Source organism: Schistocerca americana, chromosome 4, assembly GCF_021461395.2.
Source record: "Schistocerca americana isolate TAMUIC-IGC-003095 chromosome 4, iqSchAmer2.1, whole genome shotgun sequence".
NCBI lineage: Eukaryota > Metazoa > Arthropoda > Insecta > Orthoptera > Acrididae > Schistocerca > Schistocerca americana.
This window is the reverse complement of record NC_060122.1, coordinates 742,533,390-742,557,430: the sequence shown is the minus strand read 5'-3', so window position 1 is coordinate 742,557,430 and position 24,041 is coordinate 742,533,390. Positions and strand designations below refer to the sequence as shown.

The following is a 24,041-nucleotide window of genomic DNA, read 5'->3' as shown; positions in this document are numbered from 1 at the left end:
ATTGTTGCAAGTGTAGAACTGAAACTCATAACTCAAGATCTGGGCAGTCACAGAGGGTGGGCTTACTGGTAGTTGGGAGCTGCAATGTCAGGCACGTAATGGGGCCCCTAGGGATATGGCTGCAAGGGAGGGGAAGAAAACCAATGTGCACTCTGTGTGCATACCGGGGGGAGCCATTCCAGATGTGGAAAGGGTCCTTCCGGATGCCATGAAAGGTACAGGGTGCACCCATCTGCAGGTGGTCGCTCATGTCGGCTCCAATGATGTGTGTCGCTGTGGATCGGAGGAAATCCTCTCTGGCTTCCGGCGGCTATCTATCTGATTTGGTGAAGACTGCCAGTCTCGCTAGCGGGATGAAAGCAGAGCTCACAATCTGCAGCATCGTCGACAGGACTGCCTACAGACCTTTGGTACAGAGCCTAGTGGAGGGTCTGAATCAGAGGCTGAGACAGTTCTGCGACCATGTGGGCAGCAGATTCCTCGACTTAAGTCATCGGGTGGTGGGGTTTCGGGTCCCGCTGGATAGGTCAGGAGTCCACTACACACAGCAGGCAGCTACACGGGTAGCAGGGGTTGTGTGGCGTGGACAGGCCGGCTTTTTAGGTTAGATGGCCTCTGGCAGGTACAGAAAGAGCAACAGCCTCAAAGGGTGTGGGCAAAGTCAGGACATGCGGGGACCAAGCAGCATCGGTATTGTAATTGTAAACTGTCGAAGCTGCATTGTTAAAGTACTGGAACTTCAAGCGCTGATAGAAAGCACCGAAGCTGAAATCATTATAGTACCTGAAGCCAGAGATAAATTCTGCTGAAATTTTTACAAAGGCACCGACGGTGTTTAGAAAGGATAGCTTGCATGCAACCGGTGGTGGCGTGTTTGTCGCTGTTAGTAGTAGTTTATCCTGTAATGAAATAGAAGTGGATAGTTCCTGTGATTTATAATGGGTGGAGGATATACTCAACAACCGAGCTAGGTTAATAATTGGCTCCTTTTACTGACCTCCCGACTCGGCAGCATTAGTGGCAGAACAACTGAGAGAAAATCTGGAATACATTTCACATAAATTTCCTCCTTAGGTGGAGATTTCAATTTACCAGATATAGACTGGGACACTCAGATGTTTAGGACGGGTGGTAGGCACAGAGCATCGAGTGACATTATACTGAGTGCACTATCCGAAAATTACCTCGAGCAGTTAAATAGAGAACCGACTTGTGGAGATAACATCTTGGACCTACTGATAACAAACAGACCCGAACTTTTCGACTTTGTAAGCGCAGAACAGGGAATCAGTGATCATAAGACCGTTGCAGCATCTCTGAATATGGAAGTAAACAGGAATATAAAAAAAGAGGAGGAAGGTTTATCTGTTTAGCAAGAGTAATAGGAGGCAGATTTCAGACTACCTACCAGATCAAAACAAAAATTTCTGTTCTGACACAGAAGAAGGGGGGGGGGGGGAAATGGTCATATGGCATTGTTGGTCGGGAGGCCGCATGCGGGGTTGTTCGACCACCGTATTACAAGTCCTTTTTAGTTGATGCCACTTCGGCGACTTGCGAGTCAGTGATGATGATGAAATGATGATGAAGAACACACAACACCCAGTCATCACGAGCCAGAGAAAATCCCTGACCCTGGCGGGAATCGAACCCGGGACCCCGTGCGCGGGAAGCGAGAACGCTACCGCATGACCACGAGCTCCGGACTGACACTGACAATGTTGACTGTTTATGCAAAAAGTTCAAGGCAATCATAAAATGCAATTTAGACAGGTACGTGGCGAGTAAAACTGTGAGGGACGGGAAAAACCCACCGTGGTTCAACAACAAAGTGAGGAAACTGCTGCGAAAGCAAAGAGAGTTGCACTGCAAATTTAAACGTAGCCGAAACCTCTCAGACAAACAGAAGCTAAACGATGTCAAAGTTAGCGTAAGGAGGGCTATGCCTGAAGCGTTCAGTGAATTCGAAAGTAAAATTTTATGTACCGACTTCACAGAAAATCGTAGGAAGTTCTGGTTAAATCAGTAAGTGGATCGAAGCAGCATATCCAGACACTCTGGGATGATAATGGCATTAAAACAGAGGATGGCACACTTAAAGCTAAAATACTAAACACCTTTTTCCAAAGCTGTTTCACAGAGGAAGACCGCACTGCAGTTACTTCTCTAAATCCTCGCACGAACGAAAAAATGGCTGACATCGAAATAAGTGTCCAAGGAATAGAAAAGCAACTGAAATCACTCAACAGAGGAAAGTCCACTAGACCTGACGGGATACCAGTTGGTTTCTACACAGAGTATGCGAAAGAACTTGCCCCCCTTCTAACAGCCGTGTACCGCAAGTCTCTAGTGGAACGGAAGGTTTCAAATGATTTGAAAAGAGCACAGGTAGTTGCAGTTTTCAAGAAGGGTCGTCGAGCAGATGCGCAAAATTATAGGCTTATATCTCTGACATCGATCTGTTGTAGAATTTTAGAACATGTTTTTTGCTCGCGTATCATGTCATTTCTGGAAACCCAGAATCTGCTCTTTAGGAATCGACATGGATTCCGGAAACAACAATGGTGTGGGACCCAACTCGCTTTATTTGTTCCTGAGACCCAGAAAATATTAGATACAGGCTCCCAGGTAGATGCCATTGTCCTTGACTACCATAAGGCATTCAATACAGTTCTGCACTGTCGCCTGATAAACAAAGTAAGAGCCTACGGAATATCAGACCAGCTGTGTGGCTGGATTTAAGAGTTTTTAGCAGACAGAACACAGCATGTTGTTCTCAACGGAGAGGCGTCTACAGATGTTAAAGTAACCTCTGGCGTGCCACAGGGGAGTGTTATGGGACCATAGCTTTTCACAATATATATAAATGACCTAGTAGATAGTGTCGGAAGTTCCATGTGTCTTTTTGTGGATGATGATGTAGTATACAGAGAAGTTGCAGCATTGGAAAATTGCAGCGAAATGCAGGCAGATCTGCAGCGGATAGGCACTTGGTGCAGGGAGTGGCAACTGACCCTTAAAATAGACAAATGTAATGTATTGCGAATACATAGAAAGAAGGATCCTTTATTGTATGATTATATGATAGCGGAACAAACACTGGTAGTAGTTACTTCTGTAAAATATCTGGGAGTATGCGCTTGGAATGATTTGAAGTGGAATGATCATATAAAATTAATTGTTGGTAAGGCGGGTGCCAGGTTGAGATTCATTGGGAGTCCTTAGAAAATGTAGTCCATCAACAAAGGAGGTGGCTTACAAAACACTTGTTCGACGTATACTTGAGTATTGCTCATCAGTGTGGGATCCGTACCAGGTCGGGTCGACAGAGGAGATAGAGAAGAACCAAAGAAGAGCGGCGCGTTTCGTCACAGGGTTATTTGGGTAGCGTGATAGTGTTACGGAGATATTTAGCAAACTCAAGTGCCAGACTCTGCAAGAGAGACACTCTGCATTGCGGCGGTGTAGCTTGCTGTCCAGGTTTCAAGAGGGTGCATTTCTGGATGAGGTATCGAATATATTGCTTCCCCCTACTTATACTTCCATAGGAGATCATGAATGTAAAATTAGAGAGATTGGAGCGCGCACGGAGGCTTTCCGTCAGTCGTTCTTCCCGCGAGCCATACGCGACTGGAACAGGAAAGGGAGGTAATGACAGTGGCACGTAATGTGCCCTCCGCCACACACCGTTGGGTGGGTTGCGGGGTATAAATGTAGATGTAGATGGACAGCAGTTAGTTATTGTGGCAACTTTCAAGTGTGAGAATGCGTTCTTTAGGATGCTGAGCCATTATGAGCAGCAAGAAGAATCTTACAGTTTCATGATCGTCAATGCATATTGCTGAGAGCAGCCAACATTGAATCCATTCACAAATTTCTTTTGATACCCCATCTGCATGCTTTTGTCAAAGCTTTTAGAAAGTTAAGAAATATGGCATCCATCTGTTTGCCACACTTTCAGTGTGTTGTATGAGATGAATGCAATTCTGTTTAAGATACCTCATTGTGTTTGAGCTCAGGATATGTTGTAAGCTTCTGTAACAGATTGATGCCAATGGTTTTGGATGACAAATTTGTAGATTAGTGTGACTTGTGGTTTCTTTGTAGATTAGTGTGACCTGTGGTTGCTTTCAAGTACTGGCACACCATTCTCATAAATGGATGTGACCTGTGCTTGCAAACACTTGGTTTTAGTTTTTGTTTAAGGAGTCTGTCATAAATTATGGTTTAAAAGGGCATAACCCAGCTGAAAATTCTGCATGGTATCCAACAGGTACTGCATCAGGCCTGGAGCCTTTTTAACACCACTGATGTTAATATATAGGTCACTTGTCTTAGAAGTGATGTGATAATGAAAAATGGGGCAGAGCTCATGGATTTTGTTCACCACAAAATTTTGAAATGTCAGTCTGTTCGAAAGGAATGTTATCTTTGTTGTAGATGGAAACTGCGGCCATTAGTCAAGAATTCTTGAACTAGGTGACTAGTGTGGGTTGCCGTGGAGTGAACCTCATTTTTATCTTCGCATTGGGGGGGGGGGGGGGGGTGATTAGAGAAATATCAGATGATTTAAGAAATATAGAATTGTTTGAGAAATATCAAAAAATATATTATCAAAAATACCCCCCCCCCCCCCTCCAATATTTTGAGAAAATATCTGTACTGCTCTGTCTGTAAACATTGGTAGAAGTTCTTTAATTACAGATATTTATTATAAACAAAATTGGATGAAAATCAGTGTGGGTTTAGGCCTCTTAGAGGTTGTCAGGACCAGATCTTTAGCTTACGACAAATAATGGAGAAGTGTTATGAGTGGAACAGGGAATTGTATCTATGCTTTATAGATCTAGAAAAGGCATATGACCGGGTTCCTGGGAGGAAGTTATTGTCTGTTCTACGAGATTATGGAATAGGAGGCAAACTTTTGCAAGCAATTAAAGGTCTTTACATGGACAGTCAGGCAGCAGTTAGAGTTGACGGTAAATTGAGTTCATGGTTCAGAGTAGTTTCAGGGGTGAGACAAGGCTGCAACCTGTCTCCACTGTTGTTCATATTATTTATGGATCATATGTTGAAAACAATAGACTGGCTGGGTGAGATTAAGATATGTGAACACAAAATAAGCAGTCTTGCATATGCGGATGACTTAGTTGTGATGGCAGATTCAATTGAAAGTTTGCAGAGTAATATTTCAGAACTAGATCGGAAATGTAAGGACTATGGTATGAAGATTAGCATCTCCAAAACGAAAGTAATGTCAGTGGGAAAGAAATATAAACGGATTGAGTGCCAAATAGGAGGAACAAAGTTAGAACAGGTGGACGGTTTCAAGTACTTAGGATGCATATTCTCACAGGATGGCAACATAGTGAAAGAACTGGAAGCGAGGTGTAGCAAGGCTAATGCAGTGAGCGCTCAGCTACGATCTACTCTCTTCTGCAAGAAGGAAGTCAGTACCAAGACTAAGTTATCTGTGCACCGTTCAATCTTTCGACCAACTTTGCTGTATGGGAGCGAAAGCTGGGTGGATTCAGGTTACCTTATCAATAAGGTTGAGGTTATGGATATGAAAGTAGCTAGGATGATTGCAGGTACTAGTAGATGGGAACAATGGCAGGAGGGTGTCCACAATGAGGAAATCAAAGAAAAACTGGGAATGAACTCTATAGATGTAGCAGTCAGGGCGAACAGGCTTAGATGGTGGGGCCATGTTACACGCATGGGAGAAGCAAGGTTACCCAAGAGACTCATGGGTTCAGCAGTAGAGGGTAGGACGAGTCGGGGCAGACCAAGGAGAAGGTACCTGGATTCGGTTAAGAATGATTTTGAAGTAATAGGTTTAACATCAGAAGAGGCACCAATGTTAGCACTGAATAGGGGATCATGGAGGAATTTTATAAAGGGGGCTATGCTCCAGACTGAACACTGAAAGGCATAATCAGTCTTAAATGATGATGATGATGATGATGATGACAAATATACCGGTTAACAAAATCCACATTGTAAATTAATTAATTAATTTTGCTTGTCATTAACAACATGAATGTGACCATATGATTACAGTTCCAGCCATGATGAAATGATTAATGAGCTCAACCAGGAACCGTTTCCAGATCTATTTACTTGTGTGTATGCATTGCCTCAAGAAACCCCACTACTGGCACTTCATATCGGTACCAGCTTATTGTGGGCTATCCCAGCCATTCTTGTATCCATTTCCAATCACACATGTTAACTCACTTAACATCACTACTGGTGCGTGACTGTTTCTAGCAAAAAATAAATAAATAAAGGCAAATTACATATGTCAGAGCTGGATAATCCATCTCTGAAGACTTTCCTGGTGATGGAATTTTAAATACTGGGTGGAAAAATTATCTCTCAGCTTTAAAGGAAGAAATTAGGGACTTGTGCTCAGATATGCTGACACTCTTTCAGGAATCACTAATGCCTCAAGTAATTTCATAACTTGTGAATTTATGTTTTAGTACAAGAGTATCTTGTAAATATTGTGTTAGTTTATGTGCAGACACTATGTTATTCCTATGTGTAAAATCTTTTTGTCTGTATTAAGTGACATATAATCTAACAGATGTCAAGAATGCTTGCTGCCAAAGCTGCGTTGGCAACTCGTGTAGATGCCTTGGGAGAGGATTCCAGTATGGACATGGGTGTTGAGCATAAGGCAAAACTTGAAGCAAAATTACGGCTACTAGAAGAAGGAAACTTACGCCGTATTAGTGGCACAGGAAAAGCAAAGGCTAGATTTGAGAAATACCACAGCAAAAGGTGAGTGTCCCATAGATGAGGAATGAACAGCATGTTCACAGACTACCTGGACATTTTATTTTATAGAATAGAATAGAATATATAAAATTATAGTGATTCCATGGATGTAGGAAATCGGTGTCTGTCTCTTTTCTTTACAGCAAAAACAATTGCTTATCAAATTGCACCCAGTTTCATGGCAAGGCAGGCATTTATTATACACGTAATAGGAAAGTTCTCAATGGTAAGGAGACATACTTTCGAATAGCTGAAATAAATTTCCAAAATAAGTGTGTATTGCTTGAAGTTATAGTAGGGGGGGGGGGGGGAACCATGTAATCCTACAGCAATACTTTCTGAATTATTTCATTTCTGTGTTTCCAGTTATACGATGAAATTGAGAAGAAAAAGGTGTAATGAAATTAATTTTATCTGTGGAATTAACTGTAGTAAATTTATGATTCGTTGGCTTACAAAATTTTGAATTATCAAGCCAGTCTATAGTATAAATTTTACTCTTTGTAGGTTTAATCATTTTGTGCTGTACATTGTTGTGGGAAATCTCTTGTAAGATCATCAGATGCATATGCTACTTGTTTCATTGCAAATGTTTCATAAGACCTTGATATTTATAGTCAGTACCAATTTTTTTGCACTTTCCCATTTTTCAGTAACTTGAATTAAGGAAGTGAATGTTGCCTTTATAACTAATGAATAGATCCATTTTTCTTTTGAATGTAAAAAAAAAAACATGGGTGATGATTAAAGTATCTGTTAACTACATCATTTTAAAACTAAATTTGTGAAATTAATTCTTCTGTTAAGTCTAGTTGAGATTGTGAAGGAACAACATTGTTGCAATGAAAGCTTTATTTTATTTACTTATTTATTTATTTGATGCAGAGAATGTTAATTCATTTTTTCATATGGCTTTGTAAATACTACTAGACTGTGTAATAGAAAAACAGAATTGTAAAGCCGGATAAAGGATATTCTGTAGAAGCGTTCTCAGGAAGCCTTAATGTGAATTTATGCTGTAGCAATTAAGAAAATGGAGGGGGGGAGGGGTAATGAATGAATCCTATGATGAGTCCATTCTAAATTCATTTTCTGCTACTTCAAGTGACTGGATTTCCAGTTTGTTTGTTAAAAAATACATTTTCATGTGAAGTTCCTGTTCATGTCTGTATAGAATCTCAACTATCTTTTTTACACACAATATATTAATGTTATTGAGTAGTGCCTTATCGCTTTCATTATGTAATACAAAGTGAGATTTTTTTTGTTTACAGTGAAGTAAGACAATACCCAGCCGCTGCAGATTCAACTCTTCCGACTGGTATCAAGAGGAAAAGAGAGGATGCTGCTGATACACCCAAGAAAGTTCTCATTGAGGAAATATCAAGCCAGGAATTTCCAAGTTAGTCTTATTCCGTAATACGTTATCATAGAATATCTACTTTTTCTGTAATTTCTTCCAAAGTGCTGATGGAGTACTTCTTTTATTATGTGCTTTCTTCATTCTGACATTGCTTACATTCTTCTTTTCATGCTGTAATTATTCTGACTGTTCTTTTAATCTAACTGAAAATATTGTAATTTAGAATAATTTGTTATTGAAAATTGCCCATTTATTATTTTTTTATGAAGTAGCCACTGCATACATTAAACACAGGATCCTATTGTGTAATGGTCTGTTTCAGAGTGCCTTTTCACTTTATACTAATGTTGCAGTAGTTCAAGTCCAGAAAATTTTTTGTCATTCTCACTTTGGTATCCATGTGTTATTGATGTCGTTTTGGGGGGGGGGGGGGGAATACACTTACACCTGATTCAATCTACATTTGCTATAGGTAGTGGACTGGCCTGTAATTTACGTTAAGCACTCTGTAAACTCCATCTGATGATATGTTTACTGATTCCACAAAACTATACTCAGATTTACAAATGATAGCAGTTCAGGCATGATTCTGTCTGGTGGCTTTCTCTATTATTCCTTTTCCCCAGTCCATGTGCTCCTAGTATTTTTCCTTCTGTTCCTGTACCCACTATCCAATTCCAGCCACCCTTTCCTCTCCTTTAACTATCTGAATAATTTCCTTTATCTCATCTTACATTCTTGCAATCTTCTTCATCTGCAGAGCTAATTAAGATCTGTTTTTACAATAACTGTTAGATGAACCATCTTAATTAAGTTGCTTAAGAAGTTTTATTTATTTATTGATGATTTGTTTCAGACAGATGACCCATTACCAGATCACCCAAGTACATAAGCCTTGCATATCAACCAGATGTGCAAGTAAACTACTGCCCACAAAACATATAAGCGTGGCAATACACAATATGTATATAGATGCCATGACATTACATATTTCCAGGTGTATATGTTTTGTGGGCTGTAACTCGCATGCCCGTCTGTTTGTAATGTAAGACTTATGTATATGGATGATTAGATAATGGAAAAGCAATCTGAAACTAGTCATCAGTAAAGAAATGGAACGCTATGTAACTTAAGACTGCTCCTGTAACCGTTATTGTAATCATGTAAAAGTTGCAGACTGGTTCCATCCCCAGCATGCAGGAGATACTGCTATAAACTTATGCTACTGCAAGAGGTGTTGGTTGCATGTCTATTTTCTTATTCATTATTGGGCCTACTCCAGCATTACCTCATTTGATTTTTTGTTGATAACTCTTTACTGGCCTGACATGGAGTCCTGATCTTCCTGTTAACACACTTCACTTCATTAGTTTCTACTATATCGGAATTCCCTGTTTAAATTATTTTTTAAATTCTCTAATCTACCTGCCTGAGTAAGGGATCTAACATTTCTCACTCTGACCTGTAGAATGCCAGATACAGTTTTCCTAAAGACAACATCCACCTGAGTAGTCCCTGCCCGGAATTCTGAATGGGGGACTATTTACTTAAGAATATTTTACACATGAGGATGACATCCTCACTTAACCATACAGTAGAGCTACATGGCTTCGGGAAAGAAATGATAAGTGCAGTTTCCCCCTTGCTTTCAGCTGTTTCCAGTACCAGCACAGCAAGGCCAGATCTGTCAGTCACCCATATTGTTGCTCCTACAACTATGCCTGTTCAGGAACTGCGGGTTTGTCTGGCCTCTCCACGTGTACCCCTCAGCAATAGTGGTCACACGTTTGGTACTCTACAGCTATCTGTATCATTAAGGCATGGAAGTCGCCCTACCTTGATAAGCTGGGGGTGGGGTATGTGGTTAAAATTTACATAAGGAGAATGAGAATCGTTGCAAAACCAAATTTATGTATCTATTATTTTAAAGAAAACAGATTTTATTTTCAAAATGGAAAAATGTAATCGGCTTACATGCCTATGGATGTGGGCCACTCATGTTTGGTCTCTGGTGAAGACTTTATATGTATTTAAAATATATTCTCCTTTTTCATGGATTCTGAAGGTGAAAAAGCAACCAAAAGTGTTACACATGTATTGTTAGTCTCTCTCTTCCTCCTAGAAGAATAAGATTTTCGTCTGGTCATCATAAGCTATTGCAGGGTGCCAGATGGTATTCATCATGGAAGCAAGGAAAGCAGAGAAATAATTTATTTCATTTAAAATAACAAAATATTAATTTTGTGACTTTTCATTGTCTTTCTGAAGTTAAAAAAAAATATAGAAAGAACTACAGTTTTAAGCCCACATGCAAGGAAGGTAATTGATGTGAATGCAGGCCTTACACCTCTTCATGCTGCCCCAGTTAAAAGGGGTTTTCCTCCCTGAGTATATTTACAAGGCATTTAAATCACTAATTCTTGGAATTCTCAGGAGCTATGGGATGTAGGCCTGAGAAGGATAAATAAAATTTCTTTATGAGTGTTTTAATGATTCCACCTGGTCTGAAACATATTCTTAGTTTATTTTCCAGAAATGGAAGCATGGTAACCTGAACCCCTTATCATAGTACTACTGTGCCAAGGCTCAGTTAGTGTAATCAGATGAATAAAACAGACTTTTGGCCATGGGTGCAATTGTTTTCGTGTGGCTCTACAAACGGAGAATTTCTCCATTATCAGAGACGGAGGGAGACCACTGGGAACAGTTTTCATCAAAAAGACAAATCTTACTCAGTGTCTGTTAATGCTACTGACTGACTAGCTCTCCAATTGGTGGTATAGCAGCTGGTAACTGTAATACTTTGAAAGTGTCAGGTGGAAGTTGGTATTGCAGTTAACCTCATTTGTTTTCCCATAACAATTGGCCTTTGGATCTCGTACCTAAATTTGGCATGCTATCTGGTAGTCTTGTTTTTTGTTTAGCTTTGTATAAGTTTTGTCATGGACAAATGAAAGGATAATCATTGAACATGCAAATTCATCAAAATGTAATAATAATTGGTCTTTTATTGGCTGGTTCAGGAATACAGTAAAAATCAAAGTGAAAACATTTGGTCAAAGAAATACTTGTCAAAATTGCATAAATTATAATTTTTGCATATGTATTTTCGTTTGTTCATTCATTACTGAGCGATGTGTCACAGTGGTTAACATACTGGACTCGCATTTAAATCTCACTATCATAGTTTGTGACTGGTGTTTACTCCATCCAAACATCACTAACTTTTTGCTAGCTAATAGGAGACATTTGTTATCTTCATTTGGAGCTGATATAAACAAAAAATTTGTGTTCCCAAGGTGAGAAGAAGGTGAAGGTTAAGCATGAACAAGAAGAGCTTGAAGAAAATGTTGCAGTTGGGACTCCCTTACCTCCAAAGAAGAAAGTGAAGACTGAACCAGAGGATACTGAATTACCGGTAGAAATGGGTAAGTAACAAAGATTTTTATTCACAAGCAAAGTAAAGCTGAGTTTAACTTGAAGGGTGGTTTGAACACCAGTTGTTTAAAAAGAATAGTCCTATTGGAGATGATATGCCCTTGCCCGCCTAACTGACTTGTTGAGCCAGTTACAAGGCAACTTGTCATTTTTCACATTAAGAAGTCACTGCCATAGGTGAAAGGAGTGACAAGAAAAAATTCTGAGAGCAACCAAGAATTGAAACCAGGGCCTTTTTTGATCTGTGGTTTGGCAGTTGAACACAGCCAAATGCTGTATTCATGCAGGCAGAAAAAAAGTGTTTAAAAAAAGTAGACTTTTGTAAAAGAAGTGTAAGAAAGGTAAATTTCAAAGGTCCCTCATGGGGAAAGATGTAAGATGTAGTGTGTATGGCATTTTAAAGAAGAAATTGAATACTTCCTCTCTCTTCCTCTCTCTTCCTTTCCCACTAGAACTCATATTGCCCAGTATCTCGAGGTTGAAGAGGTACCAGTGTTTCCAAGGTTAAAAACAATCAGATTGTCAGGGTAAAGATTCCAGCAGTTGTTTTATTACTGACTATTCTTTCCTTTCTACACATTCACATTTTTTATAGTATTGTGATCTTTTTATAGGTGGTGGCTCAGTGGAAAAGAAAAAGAAGAAGAAGAAAATTAAACAAGAAGTGGAAGGTGCTGAAGAGGACCTGGAACTTCCAAGTAAGTTGGTTTAGTTGTATGTTTGTTACATCTAATCTTCTAAACTGCTGAATCATATTGGTCTTTTATTGGCTGGTTCAGGAATACAGTAAAAATCAAAGTGAAAACATTTGGTCAAAGAAATACTTGTCAAAATTGCATAAATTATAATTTTTGCATATGTAATTTCGTTCATTCATTCATTACTGAGCGATGTGGCATAGTGGTTAACATACTGGACTCACATTCGAGAGGACAATGGTTCAAACACGCATCCAACCACCCTGATTTAGGTTTCCCATGATTTTCTTAAATTGCTTCAGGAAAATGCTGGGATGGTTCCTTTGAAAGGCCACGACCGACTTACTTCTTTCCCTAATCCAATGGGACCAATGACCTCGCTGTTTGGTCCCCTCCCCCAAATCAACCTTCATATATATATATATATATATATATATATATATATCGGCATCCTGGTCAGCGTCTGTTCACACAATGTGCGGCTGGTCATAATGCGCCAGGAACTAACAATCCCTGGTTCTAAACACCCAGTGGAAACACTGGACCAACTTGATTACAAGCAAGTATGACTCGTGTAAGTAATAACAACATTACCCCAGGTGGTAACCAATCCACCCATCAACAGATGGCAACCAGGAATTCGGATTCTGGGGAACCTGGACTTACACGATTACACCAGAGAAAGTCGGAGCTCTCTGGCAAACTTCCACTTAAAACACCTACATACATTGGAACCTTTAACATAAATACATTAATCCAACCAGGAAAACTTCTAAACCTTACAACAGAACTTGAAAAGCAAAAGATAGTAATACTAGCTTTACAGGAGACACGTTTTACAGATGAAGAAACATCAGATTATGGCAACTATCGCATCTTTAAGAGCAAGACGGATAAACGAATCGGAAGAGGAGCCCCCCATCTCGGGATGGCGTTTATCATACACAAGAGCGTGCTCAGCTCCATCAAGGAAGTTACTCCCGTAAATAATAGGATAATGACGATGAGCTTACAATGTGCCAACAAAACATACACAATGGTTAATGTTCATGCTCCCACAAACGGAGACAACAAGAAAAACCCCATAGAAACAGAAAAGTTCTGGGAAAATTTGGAGAATATAATGGCCAAGATTCCAAAAGATGATACAAAAGTTCTACTCGGCGATTTTAATGCCCAAATTGGTAGAGAGAAAATCCACCAAAAAACCGTAGGCAAATATCCTGCACATAAATTTACCAATAAAAATGGTACAAGGCTCGTCGAACTATGTAAGCAGAATAACCTGAAGATAATGTCAACATCTCTAAGAAAATGTCCAAGAAAACAAAAGACATGGAGATCTCCTATACAACAAATTGGCGAGTTTCAAATAGATCATGTGGCGATTTCATACCCAGTACAAAAAGAAATTTACGACGTCCAAGTACGCAGAGGAGCAAACATTGATTCAGACCATTACCTAACTAGAATTAAAATCAAGTTTACAGCACGAAGAAGTCATCAGAAGAAAACAGAAATACAGAAATATGACACCAAGAAGATTAAAGAATCTAAAGTAAAAGAAGAATGGGAGAAGGAAAAGGCAAACACATGGGAAGAATTTCATTCTAAAATCACGCGAATAGCTAAGGAAACTATTCCCCTGAAAAAGATATTCAAACACCCTTGGTGGGATTCAGACTGTGAAAATGCATTGGAAAGGAGAAAAAAGGCATTTCAAGAATATAACAGTAAAAAATCACAAGAAAGTCTACATTTATTTAACGAGGTTAGAAAACAGGTTTCAAAATCCATTAGGCAAGCAAAAAGGAAGTACACAAAGGCACAACTGGATGCCATAGAAGAAAATTTCCAAAACTATAATACAAGAAACTTCTACAGAACTTTCGCAGATAAAATACGAGGATATATCCCTCAAAATTTATGTTTCAGAAAACCTGATGGTAAATTAGCCCTAACAAACCAGGAAAACTGTCAAGTATTGGCTCAATATTTTTCTAACCTACTAAATTGCCCAGAACCTAGTTTAAGGTTTCCCAAAGAAATCAGTGCCAACGCTCAACCGGATTCATTACCACCAACACAGGAAGAAATCAAATGTCACATTAAAAACTTAAAAAATAATAGAACATCTGGCGAAGATGGCATTGTTGCAGAGCTATTAAAAAACCTAGGACCAAAGACGTTGCAAGAGCTCACAAAAATAATAACAAAAATATGGGAAACAGAAAAATTACCAGAGGATTGGAAATGTGCCCTTATTCACCCGCTACATAAAAAAGGAGACAGAACAAATGTCAATAACTACAGGGGAATCTCACTTTTACAAGTCACCTACAAAATTCTCTCAACATGCCTGCTGAAAAGAACACAAGAGCAGCTGGAACGCCAAATTGGTGATTATCAAGCAGGCTTCCGCCCCGGTCGCTCATGCATAGAACAAATATTTAATTTAAAGACAATATTAAAACACAAAGCAATTAGAAATGCCCCCATAATTTGTACATTTGTAGATTTTAAGAAAGCCTATGACTCAATTGACCGGCAATCTTTGTTTAACATTTTAGAGGAACTTGGACTTGACTCCAAAACACTAAGGCTTATCAAAGAATCACTGACAGACACTGTATCTAAAGTTAAATTCAGGGGAGAAATCTCTGAACCTTTTCTCATAAAAACTGGAGTACGTCAAGGTGACGGGCTATCTCCACTTCTGTTTAATATAGTCCTGGATAAAGTCATTAAGGAATGGGAAAATGAATTAAAAAATCAATCCTACTGGAAACCAATCCATCTTGGTAGAACCAAAGACAACGTGGAGATATCTTGTTTAGCATTCGCGGACGACTTGGCCATACTTGCAGATGATGAAGAAATCGCCACCAAACAAATAGAGATCCTTAAGGAATGCGCGGATAAAGTAGGTTTACAAATTTCGTTTCAAAAGACAGAATTTTTCTGTACGAAATTCCATATACACAGTTTGAACACAAAATATGGAAAAATAAATAGAGTAAAACATTTTAAATACCTAGGTGAAATTTTGGAGCCAACCGGAGGAGAGAAAGTTGCACAGAAGATCAGACAACAGAAAATGAAGAGAGCATATGGTATGACACATGAAATATACAATAAAAAATGCATCTCCTCGAACACAAAAATCAGACACTACTGCGCAGTAATTAAGCCAGCAGCACTATATGCTAGTGAAACGCTCACACTCCACACAAAATGTGATTTAGAAAAAATACTAAAAGAAGAACGCAAAATTATGAGAAAGATTTTAGGTCCAAAATTAACAGAAGAAGGATACCGGATACAATCAAGAAGAACCACAGAAACTATATCAAACCTGGCAGCAGACATAAGAAGGCGAAGATTAAAATTTTATGGACATGTCACTAGACTTCCCCCCACACGACTCACCAACAGAATTCTCACTTACATAGAAAAAGTCAAATCAACAACACCATGGATTAGCCAAGTAAAATTAGATTTACAAAAAGCAAATATTGAACTTAAAGATGTCAAAGATAGAAAAACTTTTAGAAATAAGGTGGAAAAGTGGATTGTATTGTCGGAGAAGGAAGCACTAAAGAGACCAGGAACAAAATGGACAGAAGAAAGAAAAAGAAAACATGGAGAACGAATGAAAGAAGTATGGAAGAAACGACGTCAGAAAGCTTTGCGTGATCCTTCTGGGTCCATTCGCGATAAGTAAGTAAGTAAGTATATATATAAAAAACAAAGATGAGGTGACTTACCGAACGAAAGCGCTGGCAGGTCGAAAGACACACAAACATACACACAAAATTCTAGCTTTCGCAACCAACGGTTGCCTCATCAGGAAACAGGGAAGGAGAGGGAAAGACGAAAGGATGTGGGTTTTAAGGGAGAGGGTAAGGAGTCATTCCAATCCCGGGAGCGGAAAGACTTACCTTAGGGGGAAAAAGGGACGGGTATACACTCGCACACACACACACACATCCATCCACACATATACAGACACAAGCAGACATATTTAAAGACAAAGAGTTTGGGCAGAGATGTCAGTCGAGGCAGAAGTGCAGAGGCAAAGATGTTGTTGAATGACAGGTGAGGTATGAGTGGCGGCAACTTGAAATTCGGGGAGATTGAGGCCTGGTGGATAACGGGAAGAGAGGATATATTGAAGAGCAAGTTCCCATCTCCGGAGTTCGGATAGGTTGGTGTTAGTGGGAAGTATCCAGATAACCCGGACGGTGTAACACTGCGCCAAGATGTGCTGGCCATGCACCAAGGCATGTTTAGCCACAGGGTGATCCTCATTACCAACAAACACTGTCTGCCTGTGTCCATTCATGCAAATGGACAGTTTGTTGCTGGTCATTCCCACATAGAATGCATCACAGTGTAGGCAGGTCAGTTGGTAGATCACGTGGGTGCTTTCACACGTGGCTCTGCCTTTGATCGGGTACACCTTCTGGGTTACAGGACTGGAGTAGATGGTGGTGGGAGGGTGCATGGGACAGGTTTTACACCGGGGGCGGTTACAAGGATAGGAGCCAGAGGGTAGGGAAGGTGGTTTGGGGATTTCATAGGGATGAACTAACAGGTTACGAAGGTTAGGTGGACGGCGGAGTGGGGAGGATTTCATGAAGGATGGATCTCATTTCAGGGCAGGATTTGAGGAAGTCGTATCCCTGCTGGAGAGCCACATTCAGAGTCTGATCCAGTCCTGGAAAGTATCCTGTCGCAAGTGGGGCACTTTTGGGGTTCTTCTGTGGGGGATTCTCTCCCAATCCGAATCCTCTGTCCTTTCCAAAGGCCTCACCTTCAGCCCCACTCCCAGATTCAACCAAACAGCCCTCGTCAAAGACTTACTGTCCTACACTCATACTCTCTGCTGGAAATATCACTTTGCCATGAAGAAAAATGTTCCTAATCCCACTCCTAATGATCCAACTCCCCAAGACACCAGCCAAATTGAACTCTGCCTGGAACAGTTCCGTCCTCTGTCGCAGCGGGACCCACCTCCTCTTCCTCAAAATCACCCTCTCCAAACCTTCCAGGAATTTCTGACTTCCAGCCTTGCATCTCAATCCTTCCTAAAAAACCTTAATCCTACTCCCAACATCACCACTGCTGAAGGCTATCCGTGATCTGAAGGCTGACCGATCCATCGTCATTCTTCTGGCGGACAAGGGTTCCACGAGCGTGGTACTTGATCGTCGGGAGTATGTGGCTGAGGGACTGCGTCAGCTTTCAGACAACACCACATACAGAGTTTGCCAAGGTAATCCCATTCCTGATGTCCAGGCGGAGCTTCAAGGAATCCTCAGAACCTTAGGCCCCCTGCAAAACCTTTCACCTGATTCCATCAACCTCCTGACCCCACCAACACCCCGCACTCCTACCTTCTACCTTCTTCCTAAAATTCACAAACCAAATCATCCCGGCCGCCCATTGTAGCTGGTTACCAAGCCCCCACAGAACGTATCTCTGCCTACGTAGATCAACACCTTCAACCCATTACATGCAGTCTCCCATCCTTCATCAAAGACACCAACCACTTTCTCGAACGCCTGGAATCCTTACCCAATCTGTCACCCCCGGAAACCATCCTTGTAACAATTGATGCCACTTCCTTATACACAAATATCCCGCACGTCCAGGGCCTCGCTGCAATGGAGCATTTCCTTTCACGCCGGTCACCTGCCACCCTACCTAAAACCTCTTTCCTCATTACCTTAGCCTGACCCACAACTTCTTCACTTTTGAAGGCCAGACATACCCACAATTAAAGGGAACAGCCATGGGTACCAGGATGGCCCCCTCGTACGCCAACCTATTCATGGGTCGCTTAGAGGAAGCCTTCTTGGTTACCCAGGCCTGCCAACCCAAAGTTTGGTACAGATTTATTGATGACATCTTCATGATCTGGACTCACAGTGAAGAAGAACTCCAGAATTTCCTCTCCAACCTCAACTCCTTTGGTTCCATCAGATTCACCTGGTCCTACTCCAAATCCCACGCCACTTTCCTTGACGTTGACCTCCACCTGTCCAATGACCAGCTTCACACGTCCGTCCACATCAAACCCACCAACAAGCAACAGTACCTCCATTATGACAGCTGCCACCCATTCCACATCAAACGGTCCCTTCCCTATAGCCAGGTCTTCGTGGCAAACGAATCTGCTCCAGTCCGGAATCCCTGAACCATTACACCAACAACCTGACGACAGCTTTCACATCCCGCAACTACCCTCCCGACCTGGTACAGAAGCAAATAACCAGAGCCACTTCCTCATCCCCTCAAACCCAGAATCCCCCACAGAAGAATCCCAAAAGTGCCCCACTTGTGACAGGATACTTTCCAGGACTGGATCAGACTCTGAATGTGGCTCTCCAGCAGGGATACGACTTCCTCAAATCCTGCCCTGAAATGAGATCCATCCTTCATGAAAACCTCCCCACTCCACCAAGAGTGTCTTTCCGCCGTCCACCTAACCTTCGTAACCTGTTAGTTCATCCCTATGAAATCCCCAAACCACCTTCCCTACCCTCTGGCTCCTATCCTTGTAACCGCCCCCGGTGTAAAACCTGTAACCCGGAAGGTGTACACGATCAAAGGCAGAACCACGTGTGAAAGCACCCACGTGATTTACCAACTGACCTGCCTACACTGTGATGCATTCTATGTGGGAATGACCAGCAACAAACTGTCCATTCGCATGAATGGACACAGGCAGACAGTGTTTGTTGGTAATGAGGATCACCCTGTGGCTAAACATGCCTTGGTGCATGGCCAGCACATCTTGGCGCAGTGTTACACCGTCCGGGTTATCTGGATACTTCCCACCAACACCAACCTATCCGAACTCCGGAGATGGGAACTTGCTCTTCAATATACCTCTCTTCCCGTTACCCACCAGGCCTCAATCGCTGCTAATTTCAAGTTGCCGCCACTCATACCTCACCTGTCATTCAACAACATCTTTGCCTCTGCACTTCCGCCTCGACTGACATCTCTGCCCAAACTCTTTGTCTTTAAATATGTCTGCTTGTGTCTGTATATGTGCGGATGGATATGTGTGTGTGTGTGTGTGTGTGTGTGTGTGTGTGTGTGTGTGTGTGCGAGTGTATACCCGTCCTTTTTTCCCTCAAGGTAAGTCTTTCCGCTCCCGGGATTGGAATGACTCCTTACCCTCTCCCTTAAAACCCACATCCTTTCGTCTTTCCCTCCGTGGGAAAAATATATCTAAAAACAAAGATGATGAGATGTGCCAAACAAAAGCGCTGGCAGGTCGATAGACATTTTGTGTGTCTATCGACCTGCCAGCGCTTTTGTTTGGTAAGTCTCATCATCTTTGTTTTAAATACATATATATCTCCTTCTGAGCTACTGAATGCACAATAATGTCAGTTGTCCTCATGTGTCTGCCTGCTGGGGTAAGCATAGCTAGTAATGTGCCCGCAACTGCCACAACATACATGGCAGGATGCACATCGCTGGTGCGCGTCGAGAGTTGTGGGAAGGAGTGCGCATCTATGCATCACGCTATTGAAGTAGCTGTACATTATACTGCAAATTTAGTAATTTTTAACGAAGTTTATGTTCATAGATGTAAAAAGAGATGTTCCATTCCTTACCACACCCCTTTAGGTTTCGACTTTCTTTTATTTTCTAAAGTAGCCTTTGTTCTCCTTCATGTTTCAACCTATCTCCATACCAAATTTCATCAAAATCGATTCTGTGTGGTTTAGTCATGAAAACGTAACAGACAGTTACCTTTGCATTTATAGTATCAGTTTGGATTTTCCTTCCTAATCAATTTCATTATTGAGTGATGGGAGAAAAATGACTGTTTCCCTGTATCTATTGTTGTCTCCCTTACCTTCCTCTTGTGATCTCTGTATGAGATACACAGTGATGGCAACAGAATGATTACACAACTTCCTAAAATACAGGATCTCAAAATTTTCCCAAAAGTGTTTTTTGAGAACTATGTTGTCTTTCTTCTAATGATTCCCATTTAAGTTCCTTGAACATCTCTGTAACATTTTTATATTGATTATCCACCCTTGAAGATTCAGCAGCATGTCTTTGAATCCATTCAGTCTCTTCTGTCATGCCTACTTCATAAGGACTCCTAATGTTGGAACAATGCACTTGAATTGGTCACACTCATGTCTTGTATGCAATTTCCTTTACAGGTGCTTTTCCAGAACTCTTCCAGGAAATTGTAAGTCTCCAATTCACCATCCCTAATACTGACTTCATCTGATTATCTTATTTGCTTCTTGGTATTCCCCTAAATACTTATCGAGCAGTACACATTATAAGATCCATTTTCCTATTCGTCCACATTAACTTCCTTTTTTTGAAATTTAGAGCAAGCTGCCATTCATCATACCAAATAGAAATTATGTCAAAGTAATCTTGTATACTCCTGATCATATAGCACTAAATATCCAAGATTTTTGCATAGACATATTTTATTTTAGCAGGCGCTCTGACAGTGACCCCTCTTTTGTTCCATGCATGTGAACATGACATATCTTGGTACTAGAGAATTCTACCCCATGTCCAGTGTCATTGCACCCTCCCACATACCTACCTATGGGGAACTGAACTTAAGCTCCACTCTTGTGGCAGGAACATGTGTTTTAAATGTGCAGCCCTGTTTATATCCTGAGCATCTGTTATCATATAACTGTGAAAATCATTGTAAGGTTCATGCATCATTTTGCTCACAAATGCTCAAGTTACTACTAAGCTTTCCCTATCAGTTTCCTTGCAGTCTCTTCTATAAACAGTGTGTCTCTGTTTTCACAGCATTCTTCAAATGTGGGTCTTTGCATTTTTATCATCTTACTTGGTATTCATTTATCTAGATCTTGGTTTGTTCTTAGTTGGTTCTTCAAATGAGTTGCACATGACTGTCATCTTGAACAAAGACACTCTTCCAGCTTTCTTGATGACCTTTCTGCCTTTGGTGACTGTTGTTATTGTAAAAGCTTCATGGCCACCAAGACGTCTCTCACTGGTGACTTACTTGGCAAGACTGTTTGTCCCTGCTGCTGATCCACATGTATAGTTTTCACAGTCCACACTGGGAAGGTTGAAGCCACTACCTACTGCTTCTACCACTATATGCTAGGGGTATTTTCGTGCTGTTGAGTGTAGGCTATCTTTGAATGACTCTATGACCAATACTTTTGAATCTACATCTGATTATTACTCTGAGTCCATCAACCACTGTTACTTTAAGTCCATATTAGTTTGCATTTAAATTCATTTTGGACTTGTTAATGTTTCTGCTTGTCACTATAAACCACCATTCTCCCAGGGAATCCAACCTACCTTTCGAATATTAATTCCTCATGTTATCGAAAATTTTCCTAGTCTCTGCTTAAAGTTTCTAAGAACGATGTGAGGCTGACTGCTTTCTACGAGACATCTGAACTCTCATACTTTATTGCAAATGCTCTGGCAGGTAACACCTAAGTTTCTCACTCTTTGCATTTGATGTTTGGTCTGTTGTAATAATTGCTTTGTATAATGCAGGATTTCTTCTCAGGGTCTCAAGAGCTTAACCTAACCTTAAAAAATACCTTTGTGCATTGTCTATGGTCTCTGTCACATTACAAAGTTTTAGTGTACTGCCAGCCAGGCATCTACCAGTCTAGAAAAGAATCTTTCTTCAGAGGCAAGTGACTTTACTTTCAGTAAAGAATACTTCAAATTTAGTTTCGAATACCAGTTTGTCATGAAGAAAGTGCTGCCTGTCTAAAGTAAGGAAAAAGGTTGTGCAAACAATACCAACTCCATCAGGCTTTACAATCCCTCCTCAAATTCTTAGGCCCATGCAAGAGCCTGGATCTATTTCTCTCCTCACCTTTATCACTCCCCACACTCCTACCTTCTAGATGCTTTATAAAGACCATAAACCCAACCACCCAGGAAGCCTCAATGTGGCTGGTTACTGTGCTCCCATGGAGAGAACCTCTGCTTTCGTGGACCTACACCTTCAGCATTGTTACCCATAATCTACCATCCTATATAAGACGACAGCCCTTTCCTCCTCCAGCTCTCCAAAGCCCTGCTAGTCATTGTTGATGCCACCTTCATCTACCCTAACATCCCCAATGCCCTAGACGGCACCACCTACAAACAAATCTGTAGTACAGCAAATAGGCACCTGCATGGCACCATCCTATGCCAACCTATTCGTGGGCCATTTAGAGGAATATTTCCTAGCCATCCAGAACCTGAAACCCATCGCCTGGTTCCAGTTCATTGATAACAACCATGTGATCTGGACCAGGGGTGAGGACACCCTATCCACATTCCTCGACACCTTCTCTCCTATTCACCTCCCCTGGCCTTCCTCAACCCATCAAACCATATTCTTCGATGTTGACTTTCAACTCAAAGATGGCTACATCAGTACCTCTGCCTATACCAAACGTACCAACAACCAGCAATACATCCACTTCATCAGCTGCCACCCATTTCATACCAAAAACTCCCTTCCATACAACCTAGCCACTCCTGGTCATCGTCTCTTTAGTGACGTCCCTCTCCCAAATACAGCCAGGGTCTCACTGAGGTCTTCACAGACCCAAATTACCCTCCCAACCTTGTGCAGAAACAGGTATCACGTGTTTTCTCTCTCCAATCACCTACCACCGCCCATATACCCACTGTTTGGCCATACAGGAGCACTTCTTTTGTGACTCAATATCACCCAGCACTGGAGCAACTGAAAGACATTCTCTGCCAGGGTTCGACTACCTCTCATGGCAACCCAACTGTTTGCCCGCATGAATGGCCATTGACAAACTGGTGGTGTAGAGACAACTGGACTACCAAGTCACTGAACGTGCTGCTCTATGCAGGTCCAGGGATTAGAATAGGCCTTAGGTATTCCTGCCTGTCGTAAGAGGTGACTAAAAGGAGTTTCACACGTTTCAGCCTTTATGTGTGTTCCCCTGTAGGGTTTGACCTCTATTGTTCAAAATTTTCCCGAAGAGCGAGCCAATTGGTGAAGGGCGCCTTACAAGGTGCATTGTGATCTTTAGCCCACTTTCCCATCGTCGCCATTCTCCATCTCTTGGGCGAGGACACCTTCCTGGGTGCATGTTCCACCATGCACTATGCAGTGTTGATTTCTGCTTCAGCGATGACCATGGATATACAGCATGGTAGCCAGTCCGTTGCGATGGGACCGCCATGTACCCTGTTGGTTGTAGCCCCCTGACCACACAGGTATCGCTCTGCTGATGGCTGCGCCATTAACTCCCCACGTATGCCAAGGGGTAGATGCCCATCCCCCTGGGGCATCGGGACTCCCGGCAATGGCCATTCTGCCAGGTGGCCTTTGCTGCGGCTGGTTGGTGCCCGTGGGGAGGGGCCACCTGGTCAGAGTGGGTGGCATCAGGGCAGATGACGTGATGAAGCGTAGTCCATCATCTCTTGCTGGTGGTGAAACACCAGCAGTCTTCAAGCGATCACGAGCTCAATTCAACCCACAGAAGTACGACCCCAAATCGTTCCCCTCCATGGCCACACCATGGGAGGAACGTTAGGCTAAGGATGGCAGTGGATCTTATTCGCCCCAGTACCTTGAATGTTCAAGAGCTGATGGGGAATCTTCCATGACGATGAAGCTTCAGTTTTTTGTTGAGCATTTAGAGGACAAGTTCGGGGAGGTGGAGGGCTTGTCCAAAATGAGGTCTGGGTCAGTCTTGATCCAAACAGCATCT

The 24,041-nt window shown here is 41.6% G+C and overlaps 1 protein-coding gene across 1 annotated transcript in view; it reads left to right on the top strand.

Annotated features, from left to right (window-relative positions):
* The window catches only part of LOC124612319 (nucleolar protein 58), a 73,596-nt gene that overhangs the window by 37,302 nt on the left and 12,253 nt on the right, over positions 1–24,041 (top strand). Inside the window, exons 7-10 of the mRNA XM_047140450.1 lie at positions 6,593–6,789; positions 8,061–8,188; positions 11,449–11,577; positions 12,202–12,285. Of these exons, the coding sequence (XP_046996406.1) occupies positions 6,593–6,789; positions 8,061–8,188; positions 11,449–11,577; positions 12,202–12,285 (538 nt within the window). The remainder of the gene's footprint in view (positions 1–6,592; positions 6,790–8,060; positions 8,189–11,448; positions 11,578–12,201; positions 12,286–24,041) is intronic.